The following is a 20,507-nucleotide window of genomic DNA, read 5'->3' on the forward strand; positions in this document are numbered from 1 at the left end:
TGTGGTGTGCACGCTTGGAATAGCTACAGTCAGAGGTTGGTGGGCCCCACCGGGTGAATTGCTGACTACTGGGACCGCCTTGGTTGTGACTTACAGTGGCAAAGGCCTTGAGAGCTTTGATGTTTACCCAAGTTAATTTTTTGCGGGTAAAAAAAGTTTTATTTCATAATGATAGAGTTACCTGAGTTAATTTTTTTTGCGGGTGAGAGTTACCTGAGTTATTTTTTTTTGCGGGTGAGAGTTACCTGAGTTATTAACAGAAATAAAAAACATAGCATGTCAAACTTTACAAATCTCAAACCATCTGATCATATTCCGGTGTAAGATTGCCTTCTGTTTTAAAAACACACATAATAGTAATACATTGCTATTTTATATCATATTTTTGTTTTTTGCTTCTGTGGAAATGCATTGATACATGTTTCTTTTTTTACTTAAACTTAAAAAACTACTCGCTCGGAGAGCTGTTCTAAAGCAGCGACAATTAATATGGATCGAAGGGAGTGCCGTTTTATTTGGAAAGACTATGAGACATAGGTGATCATGTTTAGCCGACTAAATGAGCATAAATACAAGACAAAAAAATAACTCTCATTAAGGTGAGAAGAGTAATACAAATTACCAAGATGATGGATGTGAGATGGAATAACACAAGCTCCAATGACATCGCGGCAAGACTTTATAAAAGCTGAAGATATAAAAGGTAGTTGTAAGGTGCACCATAGATCCTCTTTAGTCTTATCCAACATGTCGATGTTTCTAAATTCTACGTGCAAAACTAGGTTGTTGCATTATTTCAAAATTCGTTAGATTTTTATTAGATATAAAAATCATTGAGTCAACTAATGCATAAATTGACTTCCTCGAGCTTGTTATGGGATGCTTATGTAGGTTAGTCCTAGCATAACCTAGAAATATAACGTTCGTGGATTTGTGATCTGAGATGAATTAATTGTTGAGATGCTTCCTTTGAAGAGAGAAAGTAAGAAAACCCTAATCTCTCATGGTCCAAGTGTAGAGCTTTGGCTGTTGTGTGAGAGCTACACACACGAGAGAGAGAGAGAGAGAGAGAGAGGGGGGGGGGGAGAAGCTATGTCCAGAGGTGGCTCCTTGTTGATCTTCATCAAGCCCGTTCCTTGATGAGTTTGTTCTGCACATGATTTGAGAGTGGTTTAGGCATTTTTGTTTGTTGACGAATGAAAAGTGCACAATCTTGGGACATTGTCCATGAGAGATCGGATGTTGGATTGAGATGCATTCTTGATAGCATGTCGAGGACTCGCCATACTACAAGTATGTTGAGTTTCACAATATTCAATTTGTTTGTTTAAAAACATTTATCTGACAGCCAAACAAATAGAAATTGTAGTTTCTCTGTTCAACATTCTGTTCAACATTTTTTTAGTTATTACTGTTTGCTCTGGTTAGGAGTGGTTGTTGGTATTGAAAAGTTGTAACTTATGTTGTTTTTGGTGTGATCCTCTAGAGGTTTAAGAAGACTCTGTCATTCCATTTTGCTAATAGTAAAAGTTGGAGTGGACTGGTTGGTATTATAGTTTTTAGTCCTCACGTTGAGGAGGTTTTCATGTAAAATCAGCGTGTCTCTTCTACATCTTATTATGTTATCATGTTACTTGTTGGTTGAGGCTATCCTCAAATTCCACCACAAGTTAAGGGGGTTAGAAATGTCATATATTTAGTTCTGATGGCAGGGGATGCGCACAAAGCAAGAATCAAAATATATCCTCGGCATGACAACACACTTGAGGTTACCCGATTTTGGGTTCTTGATTCGCCACTCTCAACAAACCGAGTTTTACATGGATATAGTCTCTATTTTGTGAATCAATATTTTAATTCATGAATTCAATCATTACGATTCACTAACTTCGATTTGTTGACCAATATATGCTCCACAACTAATTATAGACCATTCAATTTGAAAATAATAATTGATTCAAAATAATAGTTATTTGTGTCACGCGATGTTGTTGCTACTCTCGTTGAGATGAGGGGTGTGACCATGTGGCCTGGCAGTGTGTGGAAACTAACACAGTGGTCATTGCTCTTTTTTTATCAATGGTGATATTTTTTAATTCCCCTTGCACTTTTGATAAACTTTGACCTTAGAGTTGACTGGCAAGATATAATTTATATGTCACCAAAGTATATTGTTGGATTCAATGGTGCTAGTGTTTTTTACATATAAATATATTTATTTACTAATCATGATCAAAGTTTGACCCAAAGTACAAGAGGGGCTAATAAACTCGGATGGAGGAAGTAGAAGTGAACGGGGCCTGGTTCTTTTGGGAGCAACCATCGTTTCGTGTGGCATTCTATTTCTTCATGAAGCAATTAGTGTTCAAGTTTGTGGATCACGTTCTACCTATACCCATGTCTTACCCTCCAAATCTACAAGACAATAAGCCTCCATGAGAAAACCCATTGTATATTCCCTCGTTGTTTTTCTCACTCGACACCCTGGAGTTTGGCCTCAAACTCCGAGTCTAATCTTTGGGCTCTGTGGTTTGCTGTTTGGACACCCCAGAGATTAACCCTAGAACTTTAGGATTTGGTAATCCCCTACTTTTTCTCCACCAAACCTATTACTCTTGCAGTTGTGGGGACTCCTAGGTGGCAAGAGTCCATTCTGGAAGCTTCCAAGTTGTGGAAAGGCCCTAGGAAGTGTTTGTGAAGGTTTTGTGGCCACCCCAAGGCCAGCTTTGCTTCTACCTGCATCCTGGAATTCAAGTTGTTGGGCGCACAAGTGCAAGGGTTCGCAACCCCCTCCCAACTAAGAACCAAGGTATCAATCCATATAGATAACACCCTAGGCTTAGCCAAGCAACATTGCGGAACAAATTAAGAAAACCCACATGTGCACTCAACGGTTCTAGTGATGTTGTCAATCTCTATGCTGGTTGCAACAAGTTATGAGCGTATAATGTGCATGGGCTTTTTATATTTTTTGATCAAATAATAACTGGAACAAAAGCGAGTATAAAAGCGTTTGGAGAAGTTTCTTATGGAGGAAATTGGATCGGGGTTCATAGGTTCACTAGTAGTATCTCTCAAAACGGCGGTGATACATAAATATAAGCTAATACTCCACCTGAGGTGGCTGAAACTCTTGTGAGTTCACCTCAATCATACAATTTTCTCATCATTAGTGAGTAAATTCGTCTAAGCTTTTCCTCTCTTACTGTGACTGGACACCACTACATCTATTTATCTTTCATCTAAATTGGTTTAATATTAGACTAGTGAATCGAAGAGCAGTATACATCTATAGACAATTCATATTATCATAAAAATAATTAATCATCACATAGAAAAAACAATATTCGTCGCAAGAATTACATCAGATAGATCACAATTATGTGAGGCAGCTGATCTGACCATTGTATTGAAGGATATAAGAGAAGATGCTACATATAGCTATTGCTATGCATATGTAGTTCAGGTGACATATTGGAAATATGCGTTAGAGGCTATCAGAATGATGATTAAATTTTGTTGTATCCATGAATTCTTAAATGTCCCTTGAATGGGACCTATCTGTGTACATGTATACTACTTTAGCTTCGACCCCTAGTACTTCAAATGTGTAGTGACTTACTTAGGGGTACCAAACGCTACTCCGTAATCAGATAGTCATGAATGTTGCTTTCTTCTTTGTCATAAAGCATTCTATGTGGCGCGGTCAATAAATATATGATTTTCCCTCTTTATAATGAAACCAAGCTAGACCGGCGAGGCTGCTTGCGTCGTCATCGCCATGGCCAGCAACCACCCCTAAGATGCCCCAGGCTGGCTCCGTCGGCCCTACTCCGGCGAGCGCCGTCCTCCCCCTATGCTGGAACTGCCCTCCTCCTAGTCCTATGGTTGCATCCTCGAGGAGCAGACGCCGAAGCTGGAAACCAGCCAAATTTTTGATACAATCAACCAAAGCAAAAGCTGGAACCGCAGTTGGTTTTTGCTTCAACCAACAAGCGAGCTGGAACCACAGCTGGTTTTTGCTACAACTGCATCGCATTTTTGCTACAATCGGCGTTCTGGAAAGCTACAACCGATGTGGCGAAAAGCTTCAACCAGCGGCGACAGATGCTGGAACCAACCACTAACACGACAAAAGGCTACATCCGGTATCGCATAAAGCTTCAACCGGCGTTGGAAAAAGCTTCAAACACTGAATGCCAATGCTACGGGCTGGCTACTGCCAACAGGGAAAAAGCTTCAAGGTGTCGCAAAAAAGCTTCAACCGTAGCCGATTTTTGCTACCACCGGCAAAGCTTTTTGCTACATCCATCAGGCAGAGCTGCGACCTCGTGAGGACGACAATGATGTTTTTGCTGCAACCGCAGCAGGATTTTGCTACTACCGTTGGAGTTTTTTGATACATCGATGTAAGGCGGAGCTGCGACCTCGCGAAGGCGGCGGCGGCGTTTTTGCTGCACCCGTAGTTTGATTTTGCTACTACCGGTGAATTTTTTTGCTACATCCATTCAAATGGCGTTGATTGACTCACGGCCGGCTTCGACGTATTTTCCTGCAGCGAGCATCAATGGCGAGGGCGGCGGAGCTACAACCGTCGTTGTCAAGAGCTGCAACCGCAGGTGGAGCTGTTGCATGGGTCGAGGCGAGAACGAGGCCGGGAGGGTGGGGGACCGGCGACGAGGACGGCCGGCGAGGGCAGGGTTCGGCCGGCGACGAGGAAGACCGGCGAGGGTGGGGACTGACGACGGGGACAACCACCGAAGGGGACAGGAGGTGCGGTGCGGTGCTCCCGAGCGGGAGATACGGATCCAGGCCAACTGCCCAAGGAAGAAGAAGTTGGGGGCGATCTGTTTTTTTTTTTTTTTTGCCTGGATCGAACGGCTGCGTGGCTCACATCCGATGGTCTGGGCTGGACCGGCCGAAACGCTCGGCCGGTGCGCCGGCGCCTATAAGCGCCCTAACATTAATCAAGCATTACCCATGTGCTTTCACCAAACATGTGCTGACTTTTCATTTGCCCGGGAGAGGCAAGGCCCTAGGATTGGCGGTCGAACAAGGACGCGATAACAACACACCACCACCCAAACACAATGCTGCGTGATGTTGTGCAGGGGTCGAAGCTCTCATGAAAAGCAAACGAAACATGACTACATGGATAGTAGACTGGTAGGTACATGGCAATGTCGTGGCAATAAATAAGCTTAATTGTTGAATTAATCTAAGCTTAATTCCTTGATGAATTGATGATAACACGAACTTGAACTATCTGATGCGCTCAACAGATCTCGCCGCAAAAACAAAATCCGTCAGATAAATTGGCATGCTATATAGCAACAGGATCAACCAGAGAACCGATTTGACGATCCAAGCTACTACTATACAACCGATCCCCTCTCCACCAACCTCACCAACGAGTAATCAAGCAAAAACGAAAAAAATAACTAGACTGGAGTTCATCAACCCGATCTTCGACTTCGATGCTGGATAGGAACAAGGACGCGTACGGATAACCACCCACCCACCGATGGGAAAGGAGCGCGTCGGGGTGGTCGACGCCTAGTCGAAGCCGACGCCCCTCGCCGCCGTGGTCCACGCGCCCTGCGCGGCCGCAGGCCTCGTCGAGCTCTCAACGCGCGCCGCCGCGGCCGCCCTCGCGCAGTTCTCCATGGCGGTGGACGCCGTGCCCGTGGTGGTGGCGCCGCCGCCGCCGCATTGGCCGTTGGCGTTGGCGCGGGACTGCGCGGCGGCCGTGGCGGCGGCGAGGGCGTCGTAGGCGTCGTCCTTGACGATGACGATCTCCTCCAGCTGGATCCGCAGGTACTCCTCGCCCCCCTCCTCGGCGGCGGAAGCGGGCTTCGGAGCGGCACCGGCACGGCGGCCGGCGACCATAGCGGCGAACCTCTCCATGCTAAAACTAAAATCAGCTTGCGAAAATCTGTATGCCAATGGAATTGGAGGATGCGGGGATCTTTTTTGAGGGGATAGATCTTCCTTGTTTCTTGGTGAAGAAGTGGTTGCTCCGCGGCCGCCCCCAATGCGAGACTGGGATATATAGAGGAGAGGAGAACGTGGGCTCGTGTCGGCGCCGGACGACGCCACGCCCGCAATAACACGACGTCTTGTAGGGCTTTTCGGCCTACGGCAATAATACGACCCGCCAACTCTAGCGCTGCCTGGCCGGCCCAATAAGTGCGTAGAGTGTTTTTGTTTTGTTTTATGTTTTCCCGTTTTGTTTTTTCTTCGGGTTCTTCTCCACTATTATTAAACAATCGAACAAGAACTTTCTTACACGCATCCCACTATTAGCCCCCACAACACCGCACAACCCAGTCAGAACCACACGATTATCTCCACTTCTCCACTACTATTAAACAATCGAACAAGAACTTTCTTATCTCCACTACTATTAAACAATCGAACAAGAACTTTCTTACACGCACCCTACTATTAGCCCCCACAACACCGCACAACCCAGTCAGAACCACACGATTATCTCCACTTCTCCACTACTATTGAACAATCGAACAAAAACTTTCTTACACGCACCCCACTATTAGCCCCCACAACACCGCACAACCCAGTCAGAACCACACGATTAGTCCCACAAATTTCAATCTAACGGCCATCATTTATCTAATAGCGGGATGGTGTGTACTTAGCAATTTCTAATGACTGACCGTACTCCACCACCAGAGGAGTATTCCAACAACCAATCCCATGTTTCCCTGCAATCACGCAATCAGATCGCAAACTAAGGAAACACAACCAAATCTGCTCCCTCCCGTGTTTCCCTACAATCACGCAATCAAATCGCAAACTAAGGAAACTCAATCAAATCTGCTCCCTCGCCCTTGACCTCGACGTTTGTCTGCCTTGAGTCACCACCGCACCAGATGCCGCCCACCAACACCGTCGCCTCCCTGCACGATCGCCATCGCCGATTGTCGCCGATTGTTGCCGCTCGCAGCGTGGAATCCGTCATCAACGTAGCGGGCGCCCAGGAACCTACCCTCGCAGCATGGCATCCATCCGCGAGATCGCCTGCCTCGACACCCGCATGGCTACGGCCGCCCTGCACATCCCCTGAACCAGCCGGACACACGCAGCTGTAATTTCCTCCCTGCACTTCTTCAGGTTTGACTTCTTCCTTTGACCTGTTGCAGCATTACTTGGGATTATAATTTTGAGAATAGAGTTCTAAAAAATATAAACAGTTGGACAACAGAATGCTATAAGCCTTTCGTTTTACATCTCTAATTAATGGTTTTCTATGTGGAAATGGTTCATGTTTGACTGTAACAAGAACTAAGAGCTATACATATGTAGAGTTCATTTTGCACAATCAGACCGCCCTATCTCTTTTACTGTGACAAATCAACTATGCCGCTACAGATCAGTAAAGGAAATCAGCTAAACTTGCATGCATACCTCTCAGCTCCATCAGATCAGGCCAAAAGCTCTCCTGTGAGGAGTCACCGAGGAGCCTACTAGAACTTGTAGAGTTCACCCTTGTTGAGTACAGAGACCATGGTGAGGATGGAGATTGGTGAACGAGCGATAAGGCACTAGCAGAGAGACCGGTAGAAATAGCATGGCAGTATCACATCATCATGTTTTGCAGCATCTTCCGATTCTTCAGGACACTCATCCTACTAGAAACAGATAGTTATCAATATACAGAAGAGAGACACCCCCAAACTGAAAGATTAAACAACAGTGAGAATGAACCAGACCGTAACAAAATCCAATATCCGTTGAAACAGAATTTTTTAATCAAATATTTGTAACATAGGCAGATCATGTGTAGTAAAGATTTTTTTAATCAAATATCTGTAACATGGCCACATGAAGGAGAAATTGGAAATTTGGAAGTAAATATTTCTATTAGTACCTAAGATGATCCGTTTTGTCAAATTCACATCCAGAAGCGTTTGAATCTTGGCTCATATGACACATTCTTCACAACATGCACAAAAGGAACTGATGAACCACAAATATTTTATAATTGAATATCTGCAAACTGCATGATCCAAACCTCCTATTACAAACCCAATCGGTTGAGATTCCATGGAAAGAATATTTGAAGTAGATATAGATGGAAAGAAGATATGATCAAAGAAAAATAAACCATAAAGGGTAATAACCTTCACACCAGCAGCACTGCATAACCATACAGCGTCCATCACTCATGGGCGACAAGGATCTACAACAAATAAAGGACTCCTTACTGAAGGGTGAAAAGCTGCATGCAGCCATCAGAAGATAACTATACGGCAAAACTGAACTGAAAATGTGCCTAACCAGATTCAGCCATAAAGAGTTCTAAACATAAAAAAGTTGCTTAATAAAGATATAATACATGATGAACAAGTGATGCAAATAAAGATGACAAACTAGCATGGCTAAGTATTATTATGAGTAGACACCTCCTAATTTATTTATTTTGTTCAATTTCACCATCTCTCAATCCTCCGTAGTGTCTTGTTTATGCAAAACTAGCAAGATGGAAATGGACTATTCTGTCCATGTTTTCTTTTCATTCATGGCGGGGACTTCTAAAATTAGCCAAAAACATGGACAGAAAATGCAGAGGCACGGGCTGACTTGGACGGCCTCGCACCAGATACAGATTGAATTTATTTTCACATGATCCTAAATTGGCATTGCATGACCGTAAAGCAGGAAACCAAATTGATGGGGGAAATTCCTAAACTGACATGAGGATCCATGGGCGACGCCGTACGAATCGAAGGTAGGCTGAGCTGAGCACCGTAGATATATCTCTTATACAAGAACCCCAAGAATAATTGCATCAGACAGGATCGAAGCCCCCTTTCCACCGGCTTCGCGAGGATGGCCAGCCCCTCACGCCCTCGCTCTTCAACTTCCTCCGTGGCGCACCAACCTCCGCCGCTCCCTCCTCGCGCTCGCCATGGAGCCGCAGTCGTCGCCGCCTCGCCGAGATCGACCACCACAACCCGCCGCCACGGCCACGGCGGCCCCGCCATCTTGCTCCACGCCTTCGTACTCGAGCTGGGCGCGGGTGACGCGGGACGGCGTGTCTCACCGCGGGTGAGGCCAGGCAGGGCAGGGCGTCGCCGCCGGTGAGTCCCACGCCTCCGCATCCGCCTCCGACGTCGCCTAAGGCCGGCTCGCCCGCGAGCACGACTAGCTCGAGCGCCTCCTCGTGCACTTCGGCGACCGGGTTCAACTGGAAGGGGCGGGGAAGAGCAGGGCGTGTGAGTCCTCGCGCTAGAGGTAGGGACGAAGGGGAGGGTGAGGTCGTGAGAGGGAGCTGAAGATTACGGAATGGGGAACGACTGAGAGACAGGGGCAGCAACTCGATGGGCGGTGGGGAGGTAGGTGATGGGTTTGAGACCGTGAGTGAGTGTGGGGTCTGGGCCTTCCATTTTTTTATTCCAGCGTGTCATTTTTTAAGGATTATTAGAGCGTGTCCTATTTAGCTGGAGTCGTGCGATTCTTCTTGTAGATAGGGCAAGGGTTAAAAATAAAGGTTCAGTCATGATAATTTAATGTTTTCAATTATTTTTATAAAACTATTTATATAAATTGATAATTATTTTTATTTATAATATATTCAAATTCTGTAAATCATGCTCATCCTATGGTCTGTGGATGTTAAATTCATGGAGTACTTTACGGGGGATTTTTCATCCAACACTTCTAAACAGGTATATTCGGTATGTATCTTCATAATTATTATGGTATATTGCTATTTGAAAAGTAACTATGTATACATGTTGCACATGAATTTTTTATAACATTGTTGTATATAATGCATATGTACGAAGACAGTGTACAGAGAAGACGATTTTTTGATACATATTTTGATGTATGCAGGAAATGAATCTCTAAACAATGTCCCAGATATGGAACAAAGAATGAAGCATTATAAATGTCATAAATAGATTGACCTTTAAGAGAGAACCATCAAAGAATTAATTGTGAGGATGTTGCTTACTTGTTTCTTAAGTATTTTTATAACTAATTATAATATGTTTATGTGGTCATGAATTTTATGTGAAGATATGTGTTACACTCGCTCACATCATTGCGCATGGGACATATTTAAGTGGCACGGTTAGAAAAAAACTCGCTAAAAGAATAACTAACAAAATTCAAAGATGTTTCTATTGTGGATTATAAAACGTGCGTTGCACGTGCACGCTTACTAGTCTAAAAAACTGCTTTCTTCGGGTGGAATAATAACTCTGTTCGGCTAAAGAAAAGGTACCTCTGTTGTCTTGATCCCCAAGGTTAAAGAACCCAAGAAAAGGTACTTGCCGAAGTTCAGAGAAACGATGGCAACGACGGCTTGGTATTTGTGGTATGAAAGGTGAAAATTGATGAAGAAACTCAAAGCGCATGTCAAATCAATATGTCAGTGAGAGGCTTAGGGCCCCTTCGGGTCTTCTCCAGCTTCAGGGAATAGCCAGCTTCCCGAGAAGCCGGCCGCCGCTAGCTTTCGACGGGAGCAGTGATTCGTTCGGCAGCAGAGAGCAGCTCCATACACTGTACAAACTAGCCAAATCAATGGTACAGGAGGGGGCTGCTCACCTTGAGCTGGGGGAAGGGATTCTCTGGCGCGAGGATCTGCAGTCCTGTCCAGGAGTAGTCCGTGCGGCTGCCGACGGCGACCAACGGAAGGGGGTGGCGGCAGAGGCAGGAGATGACTCTATGCGGACTTCTGGCGGCGATGGAAGGATACCTGCGGGACGAGCGGAGATGCGAGGGGCGGCGGCGGCGGAGACTCACGGCGGCGCGGCGGCCGGACGGCGACGGGGTGGTGGCTTGCTAGGGTTGCAAGAGCAGAGGAGCTGCGCGAGAGCGAGGGGTTGGGCTTTGACCGAGGGAACGGTTCGATCGAGTGGCACTGTGGCACTTTGGGGTGGCATTCTACCGTAATTACGAGGAACTCCGACTTCTGTTTTTTTCAAAGCTGGGCCGACGCTGCTTCTCATCTCCGATAAATTTGCACGTGGGATTCCTCGTCTCCGCGGAGCGGGCTTCTCGGAGGAGTCCCGTTCGGTCTGGCTTCTCGAGTGATTTCAGGAAGCTGGCTCTAGAAGCGTTTCCGAATGGGGCCTTAGTAGCAAATTATACCGTCTCTTATAACCCAAAGTCCCACGTCCGATCAAATGCTTGGCTCAAACCAAAGTATTGTTACGTGAAATGAAACATCGATGCGGGATTTTCTAGTGACACACTCACAACAACATTTGGAGCAGTTATCCGGGACCATAGGGGGGAATTTATAGCGGCTGCTAATGAAAAGATGGACCTTTGCTTCGACTCGTTCACAGCAGAAGCAATTGCAGTGAGGTTTAGTTTGAATCTTGCTAATACCGTCGGATGCAGTAAGATTGGAGTAAATTCGAATAGCGTGGAGGTGGTGAATGCCTTGAGCCAAGGCTACTCTTTTTCAGTCGCTTCATCCATTATAGACGACCGTTTTTCATGTCATTAGATTTTTCCCATGTCACTTATGATCATTATAATAGAGAACGTAATCGAGTAGCTCATGAAGTAGCAAGGTTAGCTAGGTTTTCTTCTCCGGGTGTTTGGATGGATAACTCCCCTAATGAGGTTATCCCTTTACTTGTAAACGATGTTACTTACTTATGAATGAATAAAGGAGAAGAAGTTTATCATAAAAAATGTGTTGTATGAGTTAGTGTCAAAGGTGCTTGCGAACATAGTGAAACTGGTACTTCCAAAGGTTATTTCAAAGAACCAAAATGATTTCATGCCGAGACGTTTCATCACAAGCAATGTGTTGATGGCCTATGAGATGTCGAATTTCCTGTTGAATACAAGAAGAGGAGGGGCACAATTTGGAGTGATCAAAGCAAACATTGGCAAGGCTTACGACTGTGTCGATTGTGACTTTTTAAAGGGGGTAGTGAGTAAAATGAGGTTTTGTCAGGTCTGAGTTGAAATGTGTCATTAAAATGGGGTTTAGTGGAGGCTGCACTGAACGAATTAGTCTTTTTCGTGGTTTGCATAAGGAGACCTGCTCTAGCCATATTTGGTTGTCATCTGCCCAGAGCGTCTCTCAGTGCTTATTTACGAAGTGGAGAGAAGATGAAGGAAGTTGCGCTAAAATTTACGAGGAGGTACCAAGCATTAGCCACTTATTTTTAGCGGGCGGTCCACTATTGCTTAGGAGGAGTCAGAGTGGAGGAGGATATTGGCATTGTACTACGAGTCCTCGGGACAATGTATCAACGGGAAAAAGTTTGCGGTCATGCTCTGTGCTAATGCGACCTAGATAGTTAGAAAGAAGGTGAAGGTTGAACTGGCCAGTGTATGTTGGGAGGCCGAAGAAGAGGAAATGAAATTGATGCATATGCATGATCCTCTACTTAACTGCCATGGTATTCTCGATGTAATGGACGTGTTGTGGAACACCAGATGTCAAGACTAGACTAAAAATCTCATGTGTGTGTGGTGGAACTTGTTGCACCAAAGGCACAAGGTTAAAGATAGCGAGACAAGAGCAGTGACAATGGGGATTACAAACCAAGCTAGATGATACCATTGAAGCACGGGAGCACTTTGTTCATCCCAAGTAAGTTGCAGACACAAAGTCAAAGAAAATGGAAGGTGTAACACCCACGATGTGGCTATATCTCCCACGTGTCGGAGCACGACTTAGAAGCATAACCCATTGTAGGTAATGTCGCAAGAGGGGTAATCTTTACACATCCCATGTATTGAATAAGAAAGAGGTACATAGTTGTCTTACAATCGCCACTTCACACAATAACATAAATATAGCATTACAATCGTCCAGATACAATCAAGGTCCGACTACGGGACCAAAATAAAGAAGACTACCCCTAATGCTATAGATTCCCGATCGCCCCAACTGGGCACCACTACTGATCGTCTGGAAAGGAAATGAAACAACACAACAAACACGATCTTCATCGAGCTCCTCCTTGAGCTTGGTTGCGTCACCTGCACGGTATCATCGGCACATGCAAACTGGGTTTGGAAGTAATCTGTGAGTCACGGGAACTCAGCAATCTCACACCCTCGCGATCAAGACTATTTAAGCTTATGGGTAGGGAAAAGGTATGTGAGGTGGAGCTGCAGCAAGCACTAGCATATATGGTGGATAACTTACGCAAATAAGAGCAAGAAGAGAAGCAAAGCACGGTCAAGAATCTATGATCAAGAAGTGATCCTAGACTACTTACGTTCAAGCATAACTCCAACACCGTGTTCACTTCCAGGACCCCGCCGAGAAGAGACCATCACGGCTACACACACGGTTGATGCATTTTAATTAAGTTAAGTGTCAAGTTCTCTACAACCGGACATTAACAAATTCCCATCTGCCCATAACCGTGGGCACGACTTTCGAAAGTTCAAAACCCTGCAGGGGTGTCCTAACTTAGCCCATCACAAGCTTTCACGGTCAACGAAGGATATTCCTTCTCCCAGGACGGCCCGATCAGACTCGGAATCCCGGTTACAAGACATCTCGACAATGGTAAAACTAAACCAGCAAAGCCACCCGGATGTGCCGAGAAATCCCGATAGGAGCTGCACATATCTCGTTCTCAGGGCACACCAGATTGTCCAAACTTCCGGTAGGCCAGCCCAGAGTTGCCCCTCGTGGCCACCGGCGGCTGACAGGTTGGACCAACACTCAGAGGAGCACTGGCCCGGGGGGGGGGTTAAAATAAAGATGACCCTTGGGTTGGGAAACCCAAGGGAAAAAGGCTAGGTGGAAAATGGTAAAACCAATGTTGGGCCTTGCTGGAGGAGTTTTATTCAAGGTGAACTGTCAAGGGGTTCCCTTTATAACCCAACCATGTAAGGAACGCAAAATCAAGGAACATAACACCGGTATGACGGAAACTAGGGCGGCAAGAGTGGAACAAAACACCAGGCATAAGGCCGAGCCTTCCACCCTTTACCAAGTATATAGATGCATTAAAGTAGACACGATATAATAATGATATCCCAACAATAAAACATGTTCCAACAAGGAACAAGCTCCAATCTTCACCTGCAACTAGCAACGCTATAAGAGGGGTTGAGCAAAGCGGCAACATAGCCAAACAACGGTTTGCTAGGACAAGGTGTGCTAAAGGTTTACATGGCACTATGGGAGGCATGATAAGCAAGTGATAGGTATCGTAGCATGGGCATAGCAAAAGAGCGAGCATCTAGCAGGCAAAGATAGAAGTGATTTCGAGGGTATGGTCATCTTGCCTGCAAAGTTCTCCAAGTTGATGTAAGCTTGATCCTCGTAAACGTTCTCAACGGGTTCCTCAATCATGTACTCGTCTCCCGGCTCTACCCAAGCAAGAACACAAGCAAAGGGAGAAACAATCAACCACGATGCAATGCACAAGCAACATGATGCAAAACATGGCATGATATGTGGGATGTGGTATGCGATGCATATGCATGTTCCGGAAAGGAAAGATTGAACCTGGCCTCAAATTGGAAAACCAAGAGTGCCACTAGAAAGATGAGTTGATTTCGGTCGAAATCGATATAAAGATCGCCGGAATCGGATGCATGGTTTGCAAATGGCAAGCAAAACAATAATGGCACAAATCTGCGATTAACAACACGAGGCCATCTAAATGCATCAAGAAAAAACAAGCTACTGCACTCTAACATAGCAACAAAACACACGCAGTGATCCAATCAAGATGCTTGACAAAAGATGAACACTGAGCTACGGCTAATTCACAGAATAGCAGGTTCAAACAAGCATGGCAAAAGTGCAAAAGATATCAGGTTACAGACTTAGTGAAAATAACAACATGACAGGAATTTAACATCAGGAAGCAATGTTTAGAGCGAGATAACAACATGCTACAGGAACATATCATGCAAAGCAAGGAATGGCATGAAGCTACTCAAAGCATACAACAAAAGTCCCTTACTAACCATAAGCCAAAAGGGATTAGAAAATACAATGGCAACCATGTGAACATAGCAACTTTCATTAACAGATTCAGACTTAGCAGAAAACTGGAACATGGCAAAACAGATTCACGTAGGCATGTTTACGAGCTTGATGCACTCACCACAACTCATGTTTATGAGTTTGGTCTTTATTTGAAACAATGTGGAATAGTTTCGCAACTCATGCCACCTGGAACACCATGGCGTAATGTGCCCGAACGTCGTAACCGCACTTTATTAGGTATGGTGCGATCTATGATGTCTCTTACCGATTTACCACTATCGTTTTGGGGTAATTCATTAGAGACGGCTGCATTCGCGTTAAATAGGGCACCATCTAAATCCATTGAGACGACACCGTATGAACTATGGTTTGGCAAGAAACCAAAGCTGTCGTTTCTTAAAGTTTGGGGTTGCAATACATATGTGAAAAAATTTCAAACTAATAAGCTCGAATCCAAACCGGAGAAGTGTGTCTTCATAGGATACCCAAAAGAAATTGTTGGGTACACCTTCTATCGCAGATCTGAAGGCAAGATATTTGTTGCTAAGAATGGATCCTTTCTAGAGAAAGAGTTTCTCTCGAAAGAAGTGAGTGGGAGGAAAGCAGAACTTGATGAGGTAATTGTACCTTCTCCTGAATTGGAAAATAGTTCATCACATAAATCAGTTCCAGTGATTCCTACACCAATTAGTGAGGAAGCTAATGATGATGATCATGAAACTTCAGATCAAGTTACTATCGAACCTCGTAGGTCAACCAGAGTACGGTCCGCACCAAAGTGGTATGGTAGTCCTGTTCTTGAAGTCATGTTACTAGACCATGACGAACCTACAAACTATGAGGAAGCGATGATGAGCCCAGATTCCACGAAATGGCTTGAGCCATGAAATCTGAGATGGGATCCATGTATGAGAATATAGTATGGACTTTGATTGACTTGCCCGATGATCAGTGAGTCATTGAGAATAATTGGATCTTCAAGAGGAAGAAGGACGCTGATAGTAGTGTTACTATCTACAAAGCTTGAATTGTCGCAAAATGTTTTCGACAAGATCAAGGTGTTGGCTACGATGAGATTTTCTCACTCGTATCGATGCTTAAAGTCTGTCTGAATCATGTTAGCAATTGCCGCATTTTATGAAATCTGGCAAATGGATGTCAAAAATGTATTCCTTAATGGATTTATTAAAGAAGAGTTGTATATGATGCAACCATAAGGTTTTCTTAATCCTAAAGGTGCTAACAATGTGTGCAAGCTCCAGTAATCCATCTATGGACTGGTGCAAGCATCTTGGCGTTGGAATATATGCTTTGATGAGTTGATCAAAGCATATAGTTTTATACAGACTTGCGGTGAAGCCTGTATTTACAAGAAAGTGAATGGGGGCACTACAGTCTTTATGATAGGTATATGTGAATGACATATTGTTGATCGGAAATGATGTAGAATTTTCTGGAAGGCCTAAAGGAGTGTTTAAAAGGAGTTTTTCAAAGAAAGACCTCGATGAAGCTACTTACATATTGGGCATCAAGATCTATAAAGATAGATCAGGAAGCTTGATAAGACTTTCGATGAGTACATAACTTGATAAGATTTTGAAGGAGTTCAAAATGGATCAGTCAAAGAAGGAGTTCTTTCCTGAGTTGTGAGGTATGTAGTTGAGTAAGACTCAAAACCCGACCACGGCAGAAGATAGAGAGAGAATGAGAGTAATTTCCTATGCCTCAGTCATAGGTTCTATAAAGTATGCCATGTTGTATACCAGACCTATTGTGTACCCTGCCATGAGTTTGGCAAAGGGGTACAATAGTGATCCAGGAGTAGATCACTGGACAGCAGTCAAAATTATCCTTAGAGGACTAAGGAAATATTTCTCGGTTATGGAGGTGATGAAAAGTTCATCGTAAAAAGTTACGTTGATGCAAGCTTTAACACTGATCTGGAAGACTCGGAGTCTCACTCTGAACACATATTAAAAGTGAGAGCAATTAGCTAGAGTAGCTCCATGTAGACCATTGTAGACATAGAAATTTGCAAAATACATACGGATCTGAATGTGCCAGACCCGTTGACTAAACTTCTCTCACAAGCAAAACATGATCACACCATAGTACTCTTTGGGTGTTAATCACATGGCGATGTGAACTAGATTATTGACTCTAGTAAACCCTTTGGGTGTTGGTCACATGGTGATGTGAACTATTGGTGTTAAATCACATGGCAATGCGAACTAGATTATTGACTCTAGTGCAAGTGGGAGACTGGAGTAAATATGCCCTAGAGGCAATAATAAAGTTGTTATATATATTTCCTTATATCATGATAAATGTTTATTATTCATGCTAGAATTGTATTAACTGGAACATGGACAAAACACAGTGTCCCTAGTAAGCCTCTACTAGACTAGCTCGTTAATCAAACATGGTTAAGTTTCCTAACCATAGACATGTGTTGTCATTTGATGAACGGGATCACATCATTAGGAGAATGATGTGATGGACAAGACCCATCCGTTAGCTTAGCATAATGATCGTTTAGTTTTATTGCTATTGCTTTCTTCATGACTTATGCATGTTCCTCTGACTATGAGATTATGCAACTCCTGAATACCGGAGGAACACCTTGTGTGCTATCAAACGTCACAACGTAACTGGGTCATTATAAAGATGCTCTACAGGTGTCTTCGGTGGTGTTTGTTGAGTTGGCATAGATCGAGATTAGGATTTGTCACTCCGAGTATTGGAGAGACATCTTTGGGCCCTCTCGGTAATGCACATCACTATAAGCCTTGCAATCAATGTGACTAATGAGTTAGTTACGGGATGATGCATTACGAAATGAGTAAAGAGACTTGCCGGTAACGAGATTGAACTAGGTATGATGATACCGACAATCGAATCTCGGGCAAGTAACATGCCGATGACAAAGGGAACAACGTATGTTGTTATGCGGTTTGACCGATAAAGATCATCGTAGAATATGTAGGAGCCAATATGAGCATCTAAGTTCCACTATTGTTTATTGACCAGAGATGTGTCTCGGTCATGTCTACATAGTTCTCGAACCCGTAGGGTCCGCACGCTTAACGTTCGATGGCGATTTGTATTATGAGTTATGTGATTTGATGTCTGAAGTTTGTTCAAAGTCACGGATGAGATCACGGACATGACGAGGAGTCTCGAAATGGTCGAGACATAAAGATTGATATATTGTACGATGTTGTTCGGACACCGGATGAGATCCGAGAGGTACCGGGTAACTATCGGAGTGCTAGAGGGTTATCGGAACCCCCCGGAAAACTAATGGGCCTTCATGGGCCTTAGTGGGGAGAGAGAAGGGCCACAATGGGCTGGCCACCCCCCCCCTTGGCAGTCCGAATTGGACTAGGGGAAGGGGGCGGCGCCCCCCTTTCCTTCCCTTCCCCCTCTCCCTTCCTTCTTTCCCCTTCCACCAGGTGTGGAATCCTACTAGGACTTGGAGTCCTAGTAGGACTCCTCTCTCTGGCACGCCCTACAGGGGCTGGCCGGCCTCCCCTTCTCCTCCTTTATATACTGGGCAGGGCGGCACCCTCGAACACATAACAGACAATCTTTTAGCCGTGTGCGGTGTCCCCCTCCACAGTTACACACCTAGGTCATATGTCATAGTGCTTAGGCGAAGCCCTGCGCCGGTAACTTCATCATCACCGTCGCCACGCCGTCGTGCTGTTGAAACTCTCCCTCGTCCTCAACTGGATCAAGAGCTCAAGGGACGTCATCGTGCTGAACGTGTGTTGAACACGGAGGTGCCGTACGTTCGGCACTTGGATCGGTTGGATCGTGAAGACGTTCGACTACATCAACCGCGTTACTAAACGCTTCTGCTTTCGGTCTACGAGGGTACATGGACACACTCTTCCCTTTTGTTGCTATGCATCTCCTAGATAGATCTTGCGTGATTGTAGGATTTTTTTGAATTACTACGTTCCCCAATAATTATCTACTATTATTTAGGTTATTTCAATATTATATTCCTAAATAGGATGCAATTCTAATGTCGTTTCTCTCTTAAAATGCAAGATATTATATTCAAAGGAGTGAGATTACCATTAGCTGAAAATCTGACCTGAAAAAGTGACATCAGAGATGACAATTCTTCAGAGCTCAAATTGACGTGAAATTTTACAGATATTTATTTTGAAATATGTAAAAAATACTGGAGCAAAAATTACGCCAGAGGGCACCCACCAGCCAGCCACATGGGCAGGGTGGCCGCGCCACTTGGCCATGTGGAGCTGATACGTCTCCAACGTATCTATAATTTTTTTTATTGTTCCATGCTGTTATATTATCAATCTGGGATGTTTTATAATCATTTTATATCATTTTTGGTACTAACCTATTGACATAGTGCCAAGTGCCAGTTCCCGTTTTTTTCCCGTGTTTTTTACATCGCAGAAAATCAATATCAAACGGAGTCCAAATGCCACGAAACTTAACAGAGATTTTTTATGGACCAGAAAGAACATGTTGGGCCCTGGTTGCACCTGGGGGAGTCCCGAGGAGGGGACAACCCACTAGGGCGTGCCAGGAGGCCCAGGCACGCCCTGGTGGGTTGTGCCCACCTCGGGTGCCCCCGGACCGCCTCCTTGCTCTATAAATACCCCAAAAATACCAGAACCCTAGGGGAGTCGACGAAATATTCATCGAGCCACCGCAGAATCCAGAACCACCAGATCCAATCTAGACACCATCTCGGATGGGTTTCACCACCTCCATTGGTGCCTCTCAGATGATGCGTGAGTAGTTCTTTGTAGACCTTCGGGTCCGTAGTTAGTATCTAGATGGCTTCATCTCTCTCTCTCTTGATTCTCAATACAATGGTCTCTTAGAGATCCATATGATGTAACTCTTTTTGCGGTGTGTTTGTTGGGATCTGGTGAACTTTCAGTTTATGGTCAGTCATATCTTTTTATATCCATGAAAGTTATTTGAGTTTCTTTGATCTCTTATATGCATGATCTCTAATAGCCTCATATTTCTTCTCTGATATTTTTTTTGGCCAACTTAATCTATTTATCTTGCAATGGGAAGAGGTGCCTGGTAGTGGGTTCGATCTTACGGTGCTTGATCCCAGTGATAGAAAGGGAACCGACACGTATGTATCATTGCTACTAAGGATAAAAAGATGGGATCTATATCTATGCAATAGATAAACAGATATTGTCTACATCATGTCACCGTTCTTATTGCACTACTCCATTTTTCCATGAACTTAATACACTAGATGCATGCTAGATAGCGGTCGATGTGTGGAGTAATAGTAGTAGATGCAGGCAGGAGTCGGTCTACTAATCTTGGACATGATGCCTATGTAATGATCATTGCCTGGATATTGTCATAATTATTTGAGGTTCTATCAATTGCCCAACAGTATTTTGTTTACCCACCGTTTGCTATCTTTCTCGAGAGAAGCCGCTAGTGAAACCTACGGCCCCCGGGTCTTCTTCCTCATATATTTGCTTGCGATCTAATTTTCGTTTGCATTTTTATTCAGATCTATTAA

General features: G+C 44.4%; 1 protein-coding gene and 1 long non-coding RNA gene across 6 annotated transcripts; both read right to left on the reverse strand.

Moving 5' to 3' along the window:
* Positions 1–5,186: 5,186 nt before the first annotated feature.
* On the reverse strand, positions 5,187–6,052 carry LOC123103628 (uncharacterized). Its single transcript, XM_044525273.1, has one exon. The coding sequence runs from the start codon at positions 5,905–5,907 to the stop codon at positions 5,557–5,559; it is 351 nt and encodes a 116-aa protein (XP_044381208.1). The 5' UTR covers positions 5,908–6,052; the 3' UTR covers positions 5,187–5,556.
* A 480-nt stretch (positions 6,053–6,532) lies between these two features.
* LOC123103629 (uncharacterized) lies at positions 6,533–10,239 on the reverse strand. 5 transcript variants are annotated; one of them, XR_006449879.1, is made up of 4 exons: positions 8,718–10,239; positions 7,892–8,203; positions 7,429–7,652; positions 6,533–7,154 (listed from the first exon to the last, which is right to left on the reverse strand). It is a non-coding gene; the product is annotated as an uncharacterized lncRNA (long non-coding RNA). The 5 variants fall into 5 exon arrangements; XR_006449881.1 differs by having other exon boundaries at positions 7,429–7,649; positions 7,892–8,020; positions 8,145–10,233; XR_006449880.1 differs by having other exon boundaries at positions 7,892–8,020; positions 8,145–10,233.
* Between the last annotated feature and the right edge of the window lie 10,268 nt (positions 10,240–20,507).

The sequence above is a fragment of the Triticum aestivum genome, chromosome 5A (assembly GCF_018294505.1).
Source record: "Triticum aestivum cultivar Chinese Spring chromosome 5A, IWGSC CS RefSeq v2.1, whole genome shotgun sequence".
NCBI lineage: Eukaryota > Viridiplantae > Streptophyta > Magnoliopsida > Poales > Poaceae > Triticum > Triticum aestivum.

What these genes read in the sequence shown, in the direction of transcription:
- LOC123103628 (XM_044525273.1), bottom strand. Translation starts at nt 5,907, where the DNA reads ATGGAGAGGTTCGCCGCTATGGTCGCCGGCCGCCGTGCCGGTGCCGCT.